The 18,890-nt window shown below is 41.3% G+C and overlaps 1 protein-coding gene across 1 annotated transcript in view; it reads left to right on the top strand.

Moving 5' to 3' along the window:
- The window catches only part of C7 (complement C7), a 153,404-nt gene that overhangs the window by 55,167 nt on the left and 79,347 nt on the right, over positions 1–18,890 (top strand). Inside the window, exons 9-10 of the mRNA XM_053700428.1 lie at positions 1,096–1,209; positions 16,033–16,199. Of these exons, the coding sequence (XP_053556403.1) occupies positions 1,096–1,209; positions 16,033–16,199 (281 nt within the window). The remainder of the gene's footprint in view (positions 1–1,095; positions 1,210–16,032; positions 16,200–18,890) is intronic.

The following is an 18,890-nucleotide window of genomic DNA, read 5'->3' on the forward strand; positions in this document are numbered from 1 at the left end:
CATGTGAATATATATATATATATATATGTATTATTTTGTAAAATAGATATATATACCTGTATATCTATATGAATATATACAGGTAAATGTGTGTGTGTGTGTGTGTGTGTGTGTATATATATATATATATATATATATATATATATATATATATATATATATATATATATATATATATAATAGGTATACAAGCTCAAACCCAATATTAGTTAGAAAATTGTGGGTAACCCCGGATAACTAAAAAATAATGTATCCAGGGGTGCAAGGGGGCATAATAAATTTGTTATAATAAAAAAGAAGATAGAGAACCAATTGAAGATTTCAAGTATTAATATTAAATGGGTTAGGGAGAAATACAGTTGTTTAATCCAGAAGGACTCAAAAAATGTCTAGTGAATATAAAGTACCCTTTATAGGGAATTTGTGTGCAGACCCTTAAAAATGTATAGTTTAAAATTTCTTGTAACTACTTACAAGACAGGAATTTCAGTACACCAATTTTTTTTTTTTTTAAGAAAAAAGACAAACGTCATGACTAGTATAATCAAGATGACTACAGTGCCCAGTTTCTCAAATGTATACATCAAGAGTTACTAATTCATTTAGACCAATAGATGAACCGTGGTAACATCATTAAATACCACAATATGCGAGTGGTCAGTTATACCTGTAAACACAAATGGTGAGATTAAACCCTATAAACAAAAACAAAAACAACAGCTTGCATACTATTGAATTGTATATTACTTTTATGGTATACTTGCCTCAGGTATAATACAAATGAAATGATGTGATAAGTATTCTCAGAGATTCACACACTCTCCCATAATATTCATATCTATTTCATTCACCATTGGTTGTATGATGGCTGTGATATTTACTATTATAGTTTTCGCCAGACTTTCTCGAGAAAGCCTTTAGCTTCAACATTCCAGTCAGGAGAACCCTGCAAGGGTATAGGTATAGATGGAAATATGATTGACAAATGATGAAATGGTGTATGTGTATGTTACTTAATTCCATTTTTTAACTTGATGTACTCAATATACAACTATTATGGGTAATTTTTTAAAATTTATTTTACAATTTATTTAGGGTATTCATTGACAGATATGGAAAAATGTACATCATCAAGTTCTGGATTTTTGTTCTTTAAAAAAACAAAAGTTGAATGCAGAAAACTGTTTGAACTAATAAAATACTCATCAGGTAAGAATTATTAATATTTTTTTTAACAACTAAAAATCCAGAATAAGTAACAGCTGGACATTTTTATTCTTTCTGTATTTACACCATGCAAAATAATTATGGGATTGATCACAATCACAATCAGCCATTTTCATTGTTTATCAGCAGCACTGTGGTAATTATTATTTTGGTGAAACATGACCAATACTTAACATGTGCCAGTCCTGTTTTTCGTATCACAATTCAATTTCTCTATATATAGTATACTGCTAAGAGTATAGGCAACAGGAATGCTTGCCACTGAGAAATTATTGTTATCATATATTTTAGATGGAAATGAAAAGGTACGCTCGTCGGAACTATATCTAATATCTACTAACTAGCTATAGTATAGTAGGTAAGCAATGGGCATGTACTAAGTGCAACAGCCATCCACTAAATTATTATTATTATAGATTTATTTATAAAAAAACAAATTAAAGCTATACTGCTGGACAACTAAGCTTAACCAGATAAAATGCCATTTTGTTTGTCATTATTCCTGCAAATGTGTTTCTTTTTCAAATGACCAAATCAGGAGATTTACGACACAGATAACCATTTATTGTTTTTTGAGAGGTAACAGTTTCAAGCTTGAGGGGTATTAGTGGCAGATGCATTTTAGGAGTAAATAGGACCTGGACCAAGGATTCTAGAATTACTGCGCTCTATCATTTCTGCAGTTAGGACGGCTAAGCCTCCTCCAAGCCAACACATAGATTTCATCTGATAAACTTCCTACAGTTAATCTCTGAATAAACACACTGACAATTGGATATGGATAACATTTGAATTCAATTAATAACTTTATATTTTTGTAATGTATGTTTAGTAACAACATTTTTAATCATTGTAATAGTGTGGCATTTCTAATTCAAATATGACTAAGCATGGGCTAATACCTGAATTTTAAATCTAAAGTTAGAACTAATGTTTTTTTTTACATTAGCTTTGCTGGCTTTGCTAATTGTATGTTTCTATAGAAAAAAATTGAACATTTGGATATTCTATTTCAGTTTTACCATAGGCTTGCACTGAAATAAATTCCATGCCTATCTTCTCTAGGGGTGATTCTAGACCAATGATGGTGAATATTTTTGAGTCTGAGTGCCCACACTGCAACAGGAAACCAATTTATTTATCTCAACACCTCAAATATAGCACAGAAAAGTGCACACAGCTGTCTGAACTAAGTGGCATAAATTAACTGCTGATATTCAAAAGCTCACCAGCATGGAGAGAAATCATGCAAAATCTTTTGGATTTCTTTTAGATCTTATATTGTAATGCAGGCGTCTCTCACAACAAGAATCCTTCATAGTGAGATAAATATCTTTCAAACGAAAATTTGTGTTTCTAACATTTATTTAGAGACCTCTCCGTTCTGACTAGACATCTTAGATCATCTCATCTGAGCATCTGAGCAGCGACACACACTTACACAATTATACACACATACATATGCACCACATACACATATACACACACATAAATATGCAAATGCACACACATAAATTTAAAAACATACACTTACAAATACACATGCATACACACACACTTACATATATATGTACACACACACACACATAAATATACAAATGCACACACATACATTCAAACACATGCAATTACAAATACATACTCATACACACACAAATTCACACATACACATACAAATACACACAAACATACAATAAAAAAGTGCCAAAAATGGTTTCTAGGCAACCAGCTCAACACCAAAACGCTGCTAAATCAACACCATGGGGTCTATTTAACAAGTGCCGAATGGCCCCTGTTCCCCTTGTTTCCGCGCTGGAAACAGGAGTTAAGAAGCAGAGGTCTTAAGACCTCTGAGGCGGCGTATAGCAATCCGCCCGATCATGTACGATTAGGCTGATTGACACCCCCTGCTATCCCGCGAATCTGCAGGGGGCGGTATTGCACCAGCAGTTCACAAGAACTGCTGGTACAATGATAAATGCCGACAGCGTATGATACAGAGGGTAGGAAATATCAGCAGATTTGGACATTTTGTCCGAAAAATAAATAAATCTACTGCTCATTTGGGATTCAGAGTAAGTGCTATTGTATTATCTTGTTATTGTGCATTTGTTGATTAGGCAATCCTACTGTATTTAGTGATTCCATAAAGGAACAGTAGTGCAAATAAATAGTGAAAGTTATTTTTTTACTTTGCATAACTATACATTTTAAAAGGAATTATAGTAATTTTCATTTAAAATTAGTTTTGGTAGTTGTACATTAAAGGGACTGTCAACACCAAAATTGTTATTGTTTAAAAAGTTAGTTAACGCCTTTACTACCCATTCCCCAGCTTTGCACAACCAACATTGCTATATTAATATACTTTATCACATTTAAATCTCTAAATCGCTGCCTGTTTCTAAGCTGCTAAAGACAGCCTCTTATCACATGCTTTTTTTATTAGCTTGCTTTTCACAACAGGAGACTGCTAATTAATGTGGGCCATATAGATAACATTGTGAATTCTGCCGTTTAGTTGTGCAGGGCACAGCACTAATTGGCTAAAATGCAAGTCAATAGATAATAAATACATAGCCATGTGATCAGGGGGCTGTCAGAAAAGGCTTAGATACAAGGTAATCAAAGTACAGTAATATAACCATATTGGCTGTGCAAAACTGGGGAATGGGTAATAAAGGGATTATCTATCTTTTTAAACGATTTAAAATTTGGAGTAGACTGTCCTTTTAAAGTTGCATGTCAAGTAGTGGGGTTCTTTACTTGCTTTATACTATTGATTTGAATTGAAATGTAAGTTAAACACATTGCATATATTCATAAATATGTATATGCACATAAACAAACATACAGATATATATATACATATAAAAATACACACACATTCATATACACCTATAAACCCTTTCCTGCCCAGCACCTTGTCATTTACCATATCCTATTAAATCAGCGTTATTTTTTTCTCTCTCAATAATAAAGTTTTATTTTACACTTATTATGTATAAATATAACTGAAATACTTTATTTTAAATATTTTTCATGTGTTTTGCTATGCATATTTTTATTTGCGTTAACACTTTCTCCAAAAGGGTTTTAACATTTTTAGTACTATTTTGTGCTGAGCAACACTTAACTCACCACTTGATAATAGCACTCCCTGCTCTATCTATTTAAAGTATAGGATGAGAGGATGAGGAGGGGTGCGGGTGCCTAACCAAGCTCAGAGATCGACGTCTGATCTCTGAGCTCTGGCGGACAGCCAGCTAAAAAAGCAGATTAAAACTGACTAAACGGCTTGCTCATACCAAAAACCAGTTGAGCTGCGGTGGAGATCATTCCTAAGCCCAGTGTTACTGGAGAGATGTGAGCTAGATCAGCAGTTCGCCGCCGCACCATCTGAGGCTTGAGGCCTACACACACGACACAGAGCCTTTCTGATTCTCCCAGAGCGGAACCCCGCAACCTAGAAGCTGCGACACAAAGTGCTCTTGAGTAGATCCCAAGTACTGTAGAAGCGGCGATCAATAAGTGAGTAATCTGATCCTCTGCAGCTCTGCTTCGCTCTGGGCCACATTAAGACCGCAAATCTCTCCCAGTCACAGGGGGAATCCTGTGTGGGGTAAGCTGAACGTCCTCCCTATTAGTATGCGGCTCTGATAACAATGACAGATAATGGGAAACATCGAGCCAATATATACGTTTTTATATCCCTGAAGGCACTTCTTGGCAGCTCAGTTTAAATATGTCTAGGCCTCTCCTATACAGCTTGCATGCAGCACAGATTGAATGACGCAGCACACCTTGCTATAATATAAATACAGAGCCTGGATAAAACTTCTCCTTGGGAGGTTTCCATGAGTCCTCTTTCTTAATAAGAGTCTGGGCCCTTTTTGAATATTCACAAAACATAGTTGGCAAAAATCTGGGGTATATATAACCCAGAGATCGAGAAATACCCTAACTGAGTAAAAGGTTAATATAACCTTAGATCACTACATTTCATACAGGTGTATAATTGCTAATTAATAAGCACCTTTTGGTTGAGTACCTTCTCAAATATGGCGTCTAAAAGAACAACTAAGTCCGATAAACCTAACAAACCTCCAATCATAAACACTTATTTCAAACCTTCCAAACCTAACAAAACTCCAGTTTAGACTACCACAGAAGCTGATGAAGAACCTGAACAAGAATTGGAATCCAGCTATATGGATGAAGATCAAGTGCCTGTCACAAAAGCAGACCTATGCTTACTAGTCTCAAAACATGATATTTCTTCCAATTTTGAACGCCTGTGGGAAAAGATTGACTCTATGCATACGGCTGTTACAAATAGCTTAATGGAAATAAAATCAGACATTGCTGAGCTAGGCGGCAGAATTGAAATACTAGAAGAGCACAAAGATACAATCACCGAGGATCTCTCCTCAGTATCTCACGTCAATATTTCTCAACAACAACTTCCCACCGATTTACAAGATAAGATTGACGACCTCGAGAATAGAGGCGGCGTAACAATATTAGAATGAAAGGCATCCCGGAATCAGTCTTAAATAAAGACCTACACACATACCTTCAACTACTCTTCAAAGCCATTAAAGGTGATAAAGAAGATTCAAATTGCAACATTGAAAGAGCTCATAGAGCTCAAAAAGCCAGACCAAGAGAAGAGGACCCGCCATGAGACGTCATTGTGAAGATGCTCACCTTCCAAGAAAAGGAGAAAATCTTATCCGCAGCACAACATAACCCAACCTTCAAATTCCAGGGGACGGTGGTCCAATTCTACCAGGACTTAAGCCTGAGAACACTCCAGCGTAGAAATCCATTGAGACCACTGACAACCATATTAAGAATAGATCAAATACAGTACTCCTACACCTTCAGACCCAACACGATACTCATCTACAGAGCTGCAACTTCCACAACGTGCTCCAAGACAGTCCAAGTGGCTTACAGTAAACAAGAAAAGGCAGAAGACCTGACATTCTACTTTATAGTATCTGAACTTAAAAGAAATATTTTGTGAGGGTTTATATTCCCCTCTACTTATACGCCAGGACTCTACTTCATCTGTTAGTTACCAGTCATTTGAGAATAGGTGATGTATGCAATGTTAAGTTAAATATGTTATAATATGGCATGCAGTTATGAATAATTCTGTTGATTTACTGCTTTAAATTTATACTATGCAACTAGGTACCCTTCCCCTCTATATAGACATGAGAATTTTTATGATTCCAACATGTTGGGATTATGGTAATTTATTATTTCCGTTCCAGACCCCTGTGATCTGTTTTTTTTTTTCCCCTTTGTTTAATTTCCTTAACGTTCAGTCCGAGTAATGCATAATGTCTAATAGATTGTTAATAATGGTTTACAAGAGAACGGAGGTCATGCTTTTAATCCAAATAATATCTCTGTTGTGGAAAATTTACATGTATGCTTAGATTTAGGACACCTATACTAATGACATCTAAAATACATCTAATCTCTCACAATGTGAGAGGACATAACACCGATATTAAGTGCCGGGTGGCCATGTCTTACTATCATAAACTTAAAGCTAATGTCCTTTTCCTACAAGAGACTCACCTCACTAACACTAAACTCCCTAAATACTGGTCCAAAGTATTTACACAGCATTTTCATGCATTTGATACCAAGAAGAGGGGTGTTTCTATTTTACTCCACTCATCTCTTAACTTTAAACACAAATCTATTATAGCGGACCCCGATGGCAGAAACTTAATAGTAAAAGGTCGCTTGGAAGACCCTGATATTATTTTATGAAATATATACTCACCAAATGAGAACCAACATACTATTTTTTTTAAAAATATCTCTCATTTGCTAACACAATCGTCTCAATATAAGATTATAATGGCAGGAGACTTCTATATTAATATGTCACCATTTGCCTCAACTCCAACAACTAAAATCACTAATAAACAACAGCGCCATAACAGAATAATAAGATCTATTCAGGACACCTTAGCCCCTCACATGCTAACAGACACATGGAAATTTCTATATGGTAACACAAATGACACCACTTTCTACTCTGCAGCCCATAAATCCTACACTAGGATAGATTATATATTTGTGAGTCAGATTTTACTCCCCCTCATTTTATCCTCTGAGATTCACTCATGCACATGGTCCGACCATTCTCCAATTTCCCTTCTCTTAGATGGGGCTCAGAACATTCAGAGATCAAGGATATGGACTTACAATCCTAGTTATCTTAAAGACAAATTAGCCCAAGACAAAACCATCAAAATGCTGAATTTTGGGATATTAATTTACATTCCACTAACAATCCTCTACCTACATTGGCTGCACACAAAGCATATATAAGAGGGCTTTTGATTCCAAGTAAATCCAGCCTTAACCGACAGCGCAACTCCAGACTGAGATATCAAACTTAGAAGCCCAACACAAACGCACACAGAAACAATCCTCCTTAACTGACATAAACAAGATATGTTAAACAAGATATGTTAAACAACATGCTAAACACCAATGCCGCTAGAGCGATGTTAAAATTGAAAACACAATACTACATCTTCACCAAAACCCGATACATCTCTGGCCAATAAAATCCGTTAAAGATGTAGGGCTTTGGCCATCCTGGTCATAGTCGACTCAAGGGAACTCCAACTTCCCATCCCCAAGAATTAGTTGATGCCTTTGCTAAGTTCTACGGAGAGTTATATGATGGAAGGAAGGTCTCTCACTCCCCCTCCACACAATTTTCCACCTCCGAATTTCTAACAAAAGCTAAATTGAATACCCTTTTGAAGACAGATCGTGAGTCCTTAAACTCTATAATCACACCCTAGAGATTATTTTAGCTCTAAAAGAGCTTAAAAGAGGCCAGGACGGGTTCCCTGGGGAGTATTATAAACTATTTAAATCTATTCTGATCCCTCATTTAACCAGATTCTGTAACCACATTTTAGAAGGCCAGGCCCTGAATTATTAGCGGCTAAAATAGTTGTTATCCCTAAACTGGGTATACTGCTCCAGCTATCGCCCCATTTTCCTCATTAATCAAGAGCTTAAGATCTTTACCAAAATTCTCGCCAATAGGCTTAAACCGATCTTACCTACTCTAATTCACCCGGACCAAGTCGGCTTCATAAAAGATAGGGAAGCACCCAACAATATTCGACGTATGATTGACACCATTTATTATCTTAATGAGACTAAAACACCTTCTCTGCTCCTATATTTGGATGCGGAGAAGGCGTTTGATAGAATTGACTGGAAATATTTACTGTCAGCACTCCACATTATGGGATTTAAGGGCCCCTTTACTACCGCTATTAAGGCAATCTATTCAAATTCCTCTGCACAGGTTTCAGCAACAGGCTATAAATCCAAAATCTTCCCATTTCTCAATGGCACTAGACAGGGGTGTCCTCTCTCTCCTCTGTTGTTTGCCCTCTGTAAGGAACCACTGTCGGCTCAAATTAGACTTTCCCCAGATATCTCCGGAGTTAGAATATAATTCACCACTTCTCCTGGTATGGCCGATTGGCAGTGGTTAAAATAAACATTTTGCTGCACATCTTATATCTTTTAAAATTTCTCCTTCGGAATTAGCTAATATCCAATCTGAACTGATAAAATATATAAGAGGGAAAAAATCACCCAGAATCAAGGCGACAACTCTTACAAGACATAAAACGCTGGGTGGGATGGGAGTACCCAACCTAATGGACTACTATAGAGCAGCTAGACTAGCTCAAATGACTCTCCTATGTAGACCAACCCAAGACACCATCTGGACCACTCTGGAAACAGAGATGGGAGGATGGAATTACTCAGACGACATACTTTAGGATGCACAATCTTAAACCCCTCATACGCAACAACTTAAGCCCCCCACTTTAGAATCCACTTTGTCTTCATGGAACAAAACAGCAAAATCTTCTAATCTAAGAACTCAACACTCCTGGGCTTTGCCAATTAGATTTCTCCTACCCCCAGATTATTGTAGACTAGTAGACAAGTGGTGCAACAAAGGTCTCTATAGGGTTGCAGACTTAAGGAATAATAATAAAACGATGTCATATTCCCAGCTGCAAGATGGAATTGCCCCCCTAAAACTTAACTGGTTCCTCTATCTATAAATTATGTCCTCCCTCCAAGAACTTCAAAAAATATCTTGACCCAAACAGGAACATTTTTAGAAGTGTTGTGTAGAGCACAAAATAGACCAAAGCATACCATATCAAGATTATACATTGCAGTACAGTCTTCACATATTTAATCCAAAACCCAGCTGATTACAAAGTGGGAAAGAGACATAGGTGTTTAAATGAATACTCAGAAAACACCCTTAAAACCACATTTCGATGGTACTTAACCCCACTCCAGACCAGCCATATGACCCCCAAAGGGAGCAGAAATTGCTATAGGGGATGTAATGTATTAGGAACATTCTCCCACATGTGGTGGGAATGCGATAAGGTGAGGGAAATATGGGACTCTCTATCTATCTTACTCAGCTATCTTCTAGATGAAAACATCCAACTCACACAGGCCCAAGCCCTATTACACGAATGTTTCCATCAATTTAACAAGCCAATTAACATACTCATTAAAATTGTTTGTACCATCACAAGGACGTGTATAGCCAAATACTGGAAGATGGGTGTCACGGATACCAGGCTGCAAGGGTTAAACCCCTATAACCTCACCCCTGTTGTTATCTAGTCTAGGTGTGAAGTGTCTTTCTGTTATTGTGTGAGTCATCCATTGTCCTTTTGTAAGACAGGATGTGATTAGAATCTTGTTTAACTAACCATTGTCTGATTGTATAATATTTGCTTCTATTTGTGTAGTAACTACCCCCATTTGTTGGAAATGTATAAAAACTGTGTTTTCTGTGCAATAAAGCAGTTCTTTTTTTCACCTGAATGCTAGTCTGTCTAGTCATTTAGGTGGGCTCCTGCTAGAATCACTTTCCTGGGCTACATAGAAGATTGTTCAAGACAGCGGAAGGACCCGTTTGGTGGAGCTACCCAGCCGGGGTAGCCGTGGATCCGTCACATTGATTGGCATCGGTGGGATGCTTCCGTCTACCTGGAACGTCCAAACCACCAACTGAAGATCTTGCCGGATGGAGCAGTATCATGGGCTCCGGAAGGAAGAATTAAGAATGTTGCTGCAGGCTAGAGGGAAAGTCGCTGGCAACAAGACAAAGGCAGTACTCATAGCCGAACTGATGGAGGATGATCGGGCTAGCAAACAGGCTGGTGGGTCGGACAGCAACTAAAGCGGAGGACAGCCAAGTACAGCTTCCACTCAAGGGACTACAGTGTCCGACATGCAGTGTCCGACATGGCAGGTACAGTGGCAACTGGCTCTCTATGGACCTAACCCCCCCAAGGAGATCATTACTCAGATAGTGACTGACGCCACCAAGGTACATATGTTGGAGCTTCAGAAGTCTATGGGAGGGGGGTCATGCCGGATCCCCTGGACTCCCCTTCACGGCCCAAAAAACTACCTCACGGGGCTTTCCGAATATTCCAGGATGATGAGAGCAAGGATATCGACCATTATCTACAGCTGTTCGAGACCCAGTGCCAGATGCATGGGGTCGCTAATGCTGACAGGGTTACTATTCTCATTGGGAAACTGTCCGGTAGGGCACTGGAGGCTTTCCACACTGTCCCTTCCAAGGACCAAGACAACTATGACCGGGTGAAGGAGCGTATCCTTGCCCTGTATGGACTCACACCGGAGGCTCACCGGCTAAGATTCCGGGGGCTACAAAGACAAGAGGAGCAGCCATATACCAAGTTTGCCCACCGCTTAGCTCGGTCCTTGAACTCCTGGGTTACTGGTTGCCACATCACCACTCTAGATGGAGCTGTTCAACTCCTCCTCCTGGAGCAGTTCTACAACCGCACCCCAGCAGAGATAAGGGACTGGGTAAAGGACAAGGGACAAGGAACAGCTGACCAAGCCACCGCCCTGTCCGATCAGTATGTGGATGCCTAGCACCAGGTGGCCACAGACCTCCGGCAATCAACCCGCTCCGCTCCAGCCCCAGCATGACCACCAACAGTTTTTAGGCAGCCCCAGACCCGACCGCCCCCTGTGTACCTGGCTGGAGGCAGCAATTCCCGGGGGTGTTATGGGTGTGGACACCCCGGCCATGTGGTACGGAACTGCCCAACAAGACAAAGAAACCCCCCAGCCCAGCCGCCAAGGAACCCTACACCAACTCTGTGGGGGATTCCTCAAGCCCGCACCTACAAGGCCACTGCCCATTGTGCGCATACAGCGAGCTCCAACCCCTATGCTGAGTGGACAGGAGAAGAAGTGGGTGTCTTGCCCCACGTCAGCTCAGTGGGCCAAGACAACCGACACCAACATTGGCAAGATGTCTGGATCAACGGGCAGGCGGCTCAAGGAATGAGAGATACGTGGGCCACCATCTCTTTGATTCAGCCACACCTTGTTCCCCCCTCAGGCTGCACTGGATGGACCCTCGCTGTAGGGGTAGCGGGAGGTGCTGTTCTGAGGGTTCCTACCGCCTGGATCCATTTGGACTGGAAAACCGACGCCCGCAATGTAGAAGTGGGGGTTATGCAAAACATCCCTTCCGAGGTCCTGTTGGGAAATGACCTCGGCCACCTTGTCTCTGCCTTTTTGGGGAATACCTCTCCGGACACCTGCCCTGTGACTACCCGCCAGCAGGCCAGATGCCAAAGCCACCTCACCAACTCTGGGGACCCAGGTAAGACCTACTGCCCCGACTCCTACCTTACCCCGACTAACCGCCCCCACTAAACCCGAACTTGCCGACACCCCCTCCTGGGCAACCCCTTCCGACTTCGCCAAAGAGACCTTGAGCGACCCGACCCTAGCCCCTTACCGAGACCGAGTAAGTGCTGACGCCCAGGGCCCCAGAGATAAATGGTTCCAGTGGGAGGGCGAGCTCCTGTACCGGATCTCCAAGAGGAGAAAAGGACCGGTGCCCAAATGCCAGCTGGTCGTACCGAAGAATTTTCGGTCCAACCTGTTGAATATAGGGCATGACATTCCCTTAGCTGGCCATTTAGGAAAACAAAGGACCCACCACCGCTTGACTCAAAACTTCTTCTGGCCAGGCATTACAGGCGATATTAAGGAATACTGTAAATCCTGTGAGGTTTGCCAGAAGGTAGGAAAGATGGGAGATCATACGAAAGCCCCCCTCCATCCCCTGCCCATTATTGATGAACCCTTTAGCCGAGTAGCAGTAGACATCGTGGGGCCATTAGCTTGGCCCAGCCCCTCAGGGAAGAAATACATCCTTACGGTGGTAGACTATGCCACCCGATACCCAGAGGCAATCCCCTTGGCCAATATCCAGGTGGAGACCATAGCAGATGCGATGCTCTGGATATTCACCAGGGTAGGCTTCCCTCGGGAAGTGTTTTCCGATCAGGGAACACAGTTCACTGCGGAAATCACTCAACAACTCTGGAAGTTGTGCGGGATTAAACCCCTGCACAGCGCCCCTTACCATCCCCAGACAAATGGGCTGTGTGAGAGGTTTAACGGGACCCTAAAACAACTGCTTTGGATGTTCTTGGCCACTCTCTGGGACTGGGAAAAATTCCTGCCACATTTCCTCTTTGCATATCGAGAGGTGCCTCAGGAATCCACAAGTTTTTTTCCCCTTTGAACTACTGTATGGTCGAACGGTTAGGGGCCCACTAGATTTGGTACGAGCCCACTGGGAGGCAGCCACAGAGGAAGAAGAGCACTCTGTCGTGGGGTATGTACTCCAGCTCAGGGACCGGCTGCAGGACCTGGCAGCCCAGGTCCGTGAGAACCTTAAGGCCTCTCAGCACAAACAGAAGCGATGGTACGATCGCAATGCCCGTACCCGAACCCTGATAATGGGACAGAAGGTCCTCGCCATGAAGCCTGTAAAACAGACAAGCTACAGGCCTCTTGGCAAGGACCCTACCGGGTTGTGGAACAACTGAACAACACCACATACTTGGTAGCGAAGTGTTCAGATGAAAGGATCCGTCGGACCTTTCATGTTAACATGTTGAAGGCATACATAGAAAGACCCAGAGATGTGGCCACTATCTGTGCGCCGGCAGTGGAGAACTCTGAAAGTCTTCCAATGCCGGAGCTGCCTGGACCTACTGACGCACCCCAGGGGGTGGATGACATATCCCTAGATGACAGGTTAGAGCCCGGACAGAAAAGGCAGGTCCGTTGACTCCTAGAACAGAGAAGTTACATGTTCTCTACTGTCCCTGGGTTTACCACCACAGCCATCCACCGGGTGGAGACCCCAGGACAAACCTCCCTGTGACAGGCTGCCTACAGGGTCCCAGAGGCCGTCAGGGAAAATATGCACCGGGAGCTCCGGGGAATGTTCGACCTCGGAGTCATTGAACCGTCCAAAAGTCCCTGGGACTCCCTAGTAGTGTTAGTACCCAAGAAGGACGGAACTACTCGGTTCTGCCTTGACTACCGTAGACTCAATGACAGAACCACCACTGACGCGTATCCCATCCTCCAAGTAGATGACCTGTTAGATCAAATCGCCCGGGGCCACTTCCTGACCACCCTCAACCTATGCAAGGGTTATTGGTAAATTCCCCTTGACCCTGAGTCCATCCCCAAGTCTGCCTTCATCACTCCCTTCGGCTTATACCAGTTTAAGGTCATGCCATTTGGAAAGAAGAACACCCCAGCCACTTTCCAAAGAATGGTAGACCGCCTGTTAGATGGCCTCCAGGACTATAGACCTGGGAGGACCATCTGGTCCACCTAGGCGTCGTCTTAGATCGTCTTCGAGCCGCTGGACTAACCTTGATGCCAGATAAGTGTACCATTGGGTGCTCGGAGGTTCAATACTTGGGCCACCGAGTCGGCTGTGGTAAGCAACGACCTGAACCGGCCAAAGTCGAGGCAGTGGCTAACTGGCCCACCCCAAGGACTAAAACCCAAGTCCTTGCCTTTCTGGGTACGGCAGGCTACTACCAGAGGTTTGTCCCCAATTACAACACCCTCGCCAAACCCCTGACTGACCTGACCCGTAAACGACTTCCCCGACAGGTCCTGTGGTCCCCCCGAGTGTGAACAAGCCTTCCAGAGTCTTAAGTCTGCCTTAAGCTCTGCTCCAGTACTGGCCGCTCATAACCAAGCCAAGCGCTTTTCTGTCCACACAGATGCCTCCATGTTTGGGTTGGGGGCCATACTAAGTCAGGCAGACGAGGAAGGAAAGGACCACCCAGTTGCCTACCTCAGTCGAAAACTGCTACCCTGGGAAGTAGGCTACACGGCGGTCGAGAAAGAGTGTCTGGCGCTGGTATGGGCTTTGAAGAAGTTGCAGCCCTACCTATATGGAAGACCCTCCTCAATGACCATAATCCCCTTGTATGGCTCAACCGAGTTTCCGGGGACAACGGGAGACTGCTGAGGTGGAGCCTAGCCCTGCAGCCATTTAACTTTGACATTCAGTACCGACCGGGAAAAAGCAATGGGAATGCTGACAGACTTTCCCGGCGGACTGAAGTGGCATAAATTCCTTGGACATCCCCAGGCCAACTCGTATGTGGATCTAGCCGGTCCTGCCGAACTGGAGGGGGGGAGATGTCACGGATACCAGGCTGCAAGGGTTAAACCCCTACCCCCTATAACCTCACCCCTGTTGTTATCTAGTCTAGGTGTGAAGTGTCTTTCTGTTATTGTGTGAGTCATCCATTGTCCTTTTGTAAGTCAGGCTGTGATTAGAATCTTGTTTAACTAACCATTGTCTGATGTTTGTCTCATTGTATAATATTTGTTTCTAGTTGTGTAGTAACTACCCCCATTTGTTGGAAATGTATAAAAGCTGTGTTTTCTGTGCAATAAAGCAGTTCTTTTTTTCACCTAAATGCTAGTCTGTCTAGTCATTTAGGTGGGCTCCTGCTAGAATCACTTTCCTGGGCTACATAGCAGTTTGTTCCAGACAGCGGAAGGACCCGTTTGGCGGAGCTACCCAGCCGGGGTAGCCAGGGATCCATCACAATGGAATCTCCTCCTTGGCCAGAAATATTTAATAAAATCAACACTACATATTTAATGTGCAAATCAACTTCTTGGGTACTATACAATAAGGAATCAGTAAATAACATCTGGTTTTATTGGATTTTAAAGGACAATACAATTAACTCACATACCCCGGCACAAGTGTAATGATTCACCTACACCTACCTTGTTCTTTCGAATTTAGATTAATATTAGATATGTTCAACAAAATGCCCATTTATGATATTACTATATTGACTCGGCATTTATGTTTACTTATGTTTCCTCTGTATTTATTTTTTGTTGTTTTGTAAAATCATACTGATTTCAATGACTATGTATAGACATATGAGATTCTTCTTTCTAATTGAGTTTTCGATAAGACTGTAATTGCCTTCAGAAAATCTGACAGCTTGCTGTATACCCATCAGACTCAAAGACTCTGAAGAAGCTTCTTGCTGATAATAGTTTGTCATCTTTCTTCTAGCCTCTAGAGGCATGTGCGAAGAAGTATGGCTGAATATGAGTTGACTCATTGTTTGTATTCAATACTGTTTTGTATGAAAAACTTCCTAATAAAAAAAGATTTAAACATAAAGTATAGGATGAGCTAAAAAAATGTAATCTGCTTTATTGCTTTAATATTCTCAGGTAAACCTTTTCTTTCCATTAAGTTCTAATACAAGATTGTACTAGGAATTGAGATCCATTTGTAAGCTAGCTCTAAATGTTTTTTTCTTTGAAAATCATATGTAGGATCCACTGCTACCGAGCTTCGGGGAAGTGTAGCTGTGATTGGAGGAGATCCTAAATTTGTTGCTGGGCTTAGCTTTTTCAACGTAGATAATCCTGCAGGGAATGAACAGCGATATGCTTCCTGGGCTGGATCTGTAACAAAGTTACCAAGCATTATAAAACGTCAGGTTAGTATTGTCTGTTTTTTTTCCCAATTGATTAAGCATTTTTTATAACAAAGTTATTTTAACCCCTTAATGACCACAGCACTTTTCCATTTTCTGTCCGTTTGGGACCAAGGCTATTTTTACATTTCTGCGGTGTTTGTGTTTAGCTGTAATTTCCCTCTTACTCATTTACTGTACCCACACATATTATATACCGTTTTTCTCGCCATTAAATGGACTTTCTAAAGATACCATTATTTTCATCATATCTTATAATTTACTATAAAAAAAAATATAAAATATGAGGAAAAAAATGAAAAAAACACACTTTTTCTAACTTTGACCCCCAAAATCTGTTACACATCTACAACCACCAAAAAACACCCATGCTAAATAGTTTCTACATTTTGTCCTGAGTTTAGAAATACCCAATGTTTACATGTTCTTTGCTTTTTTTGTAAGTTATAGGGCAATAAGTACAAGTAGCACTTTGCTATTTCCAAACCATTATTTTTCAAAATTAGCGCTAGTTACATTAGAACACTAATATCTTTCAGGAATCTCTGAATATCCATTGACATGTATATATTTTTTTTTAGTAGACATCCCAAAGTATTCATCTAGGCCCATTTTGGTATATTTCATGCCACCATTTCACTGCCAAATGCGATTAAATACAAAAAATTGTTCACTTTTTTACTAATTTTTTCACAAACTTTTGGTTTCTCACTGAAATTATTTACAAACAGCTTCTGCAATTATGGCACAAATGGTTGTAAATTCTTCTCTGGGATCCCCTTTGTTCAGAAATAGCAGACATATATGGCTTTGGTGTTGCTTTTTAGTAATTAGAAGGCTGCTAAATGCCACTGCGCACTACACGTGTATTATGGCCAGCAGTGAAGGGGTTAATTATGGAGCATGTAGGGAACTTTTAGGGATAATTTTAGCTTTAGTGTAGTGTAGTAGACAACCCCAAGTATTGATCTAGGCCAATTTTGGTATATTTCATGCCACCATTTCACCGCCAAATGCGATCAAATTAAAAAAAATAATTTTTTTTTCACAATTTTAGGTTTCTCACTGAAATTATTTACAAACAGCTTGTGCAATTATGGCACAAATGGTTGTAAATGCTTCTCTGGGATCCCCTTTGTTCAGAAATAGCAGACATATATGGCTTTGGTGTTGCTTTTTGGTAATTAGAAGGCCGCTAAATGCCGCTGCGCATCACACGAGTATTATGGCTAGCAGTGAAGGGGTTAATTAGGTAGCTTGTAGGGAGTTTGCAGGGTTAATTTTAGCTTTAGTGTAGAGATCAGCCTCCCACCTGACACATCACACCCCCTGATCCCTCCCAAACATCTCTCTTCCATCCCCAAACCCACAATTGTCCCCGCCATCTTAAGTACTGGCAGAAAGTCTGCCAGTACTAAAATCAAAGCTATCTTTTATTTTATTTTTAATTTTTTTGAGCATATTTACATATGCTGCTATGTAGGATCCCCCCTTAGCCCCCAACCTCCCTGATCCCCCCCCCAAACAGCTCTCTAACCCCCCCCCTGCCTTATTGAGCGCCATATTGGGTACTGGCAGCTGTCTGCCAGTACCCAGTTTCAAATTAAAAACGTTTTGGTTAATTTTTATTTTAAAAAAAAACCTTTTCTGTAGTGTAGCTGCCCCCCCACAACCCCCAACCCCCAACCCTCTCTCAGATTACTAATTTTATTTATATATCCCACTGAGTCTCTCCCACTTATATCTCCTCCATGTTCCATAGTGTAGGGTTCCCACCCGCACACGCGCGCACCCACCCTCGTGCACGCGCGCGCGCGCTCCCGTGCACGCGCGCGCATTCTGGCACGCACCCCACACGCGATCCTGCCCCCCTCCTCCATTGATCGCCGCCCACCCGCCTCCCTTGGTAAGCTCCCACCCACCAACGAATACTGCGATCAATGGCCGATGCAGAGAGGGCCACAGAGTGGCTCTCTCTGCATCGGACTGCTCAAAACTGTTATTGCAGGATGCCTCAATATCGAGGCATCACTGCAATAACATGAAAGCGGCTGGAAGCGATCAGGATCGCTTCCAGGGCTTTCAAAGACCAACGACGTACGGGGTACGTCCTTGGTCATTAACTGCATTTTTTTGCAGGACGTACCCCATACGTCGTTGGTCGTTAAGGGGTTAAAGGGATAATAAAGTCAAAATTAAACTTGTAAGAATCAGATAGAGCTTTCAATTTTAAGACACTTTTAAAATCACTTTTATTTTCAAATGGGCTTTGTTCTCTTGGTATCCATTGTTGAAAATGAGTATGCACATATGTTAGCTAACACCCTCAAAACGTTACTCTGTTTGATTAAAGTTTGATTTACTATTTGCTAAAGACCCGGTGAGTGGTTTCAACTGGCGCTATATATTTTTTATTTTTAAGCACCCTGGGCAGTTGTTCTATTAAAAGTGAGTGCGGGGCCCCACATGGGATTTTATATATATATATATATATATATATATATATATATATATATATATATATATATATATATATATAAATATATACACTTTTGATCCCCTTACACACACACACATATATAAACACAATATAAACAAATATATACACATAGAGACATATATCTACACTTTTGATCCCATCACAGTCAAATACCATTAAACATGCAACATAATTTTTATTCAATTTTAACGTGT

This window comes from Bombina bombina, chromosome 2, assembly GCF_027579735.1.
Source record: "Bombina bombina isolate aBomBom1 chromosome 2, aBomBom1.pri, whole genome shotgun sequence".
In the NCBI taxonomy this organism is placed as follows: Eukaryota; Metazoa; Chordata; class Amphibia; order Anura; family Bombinatoridae; genus Bombina; species Bombina bombina.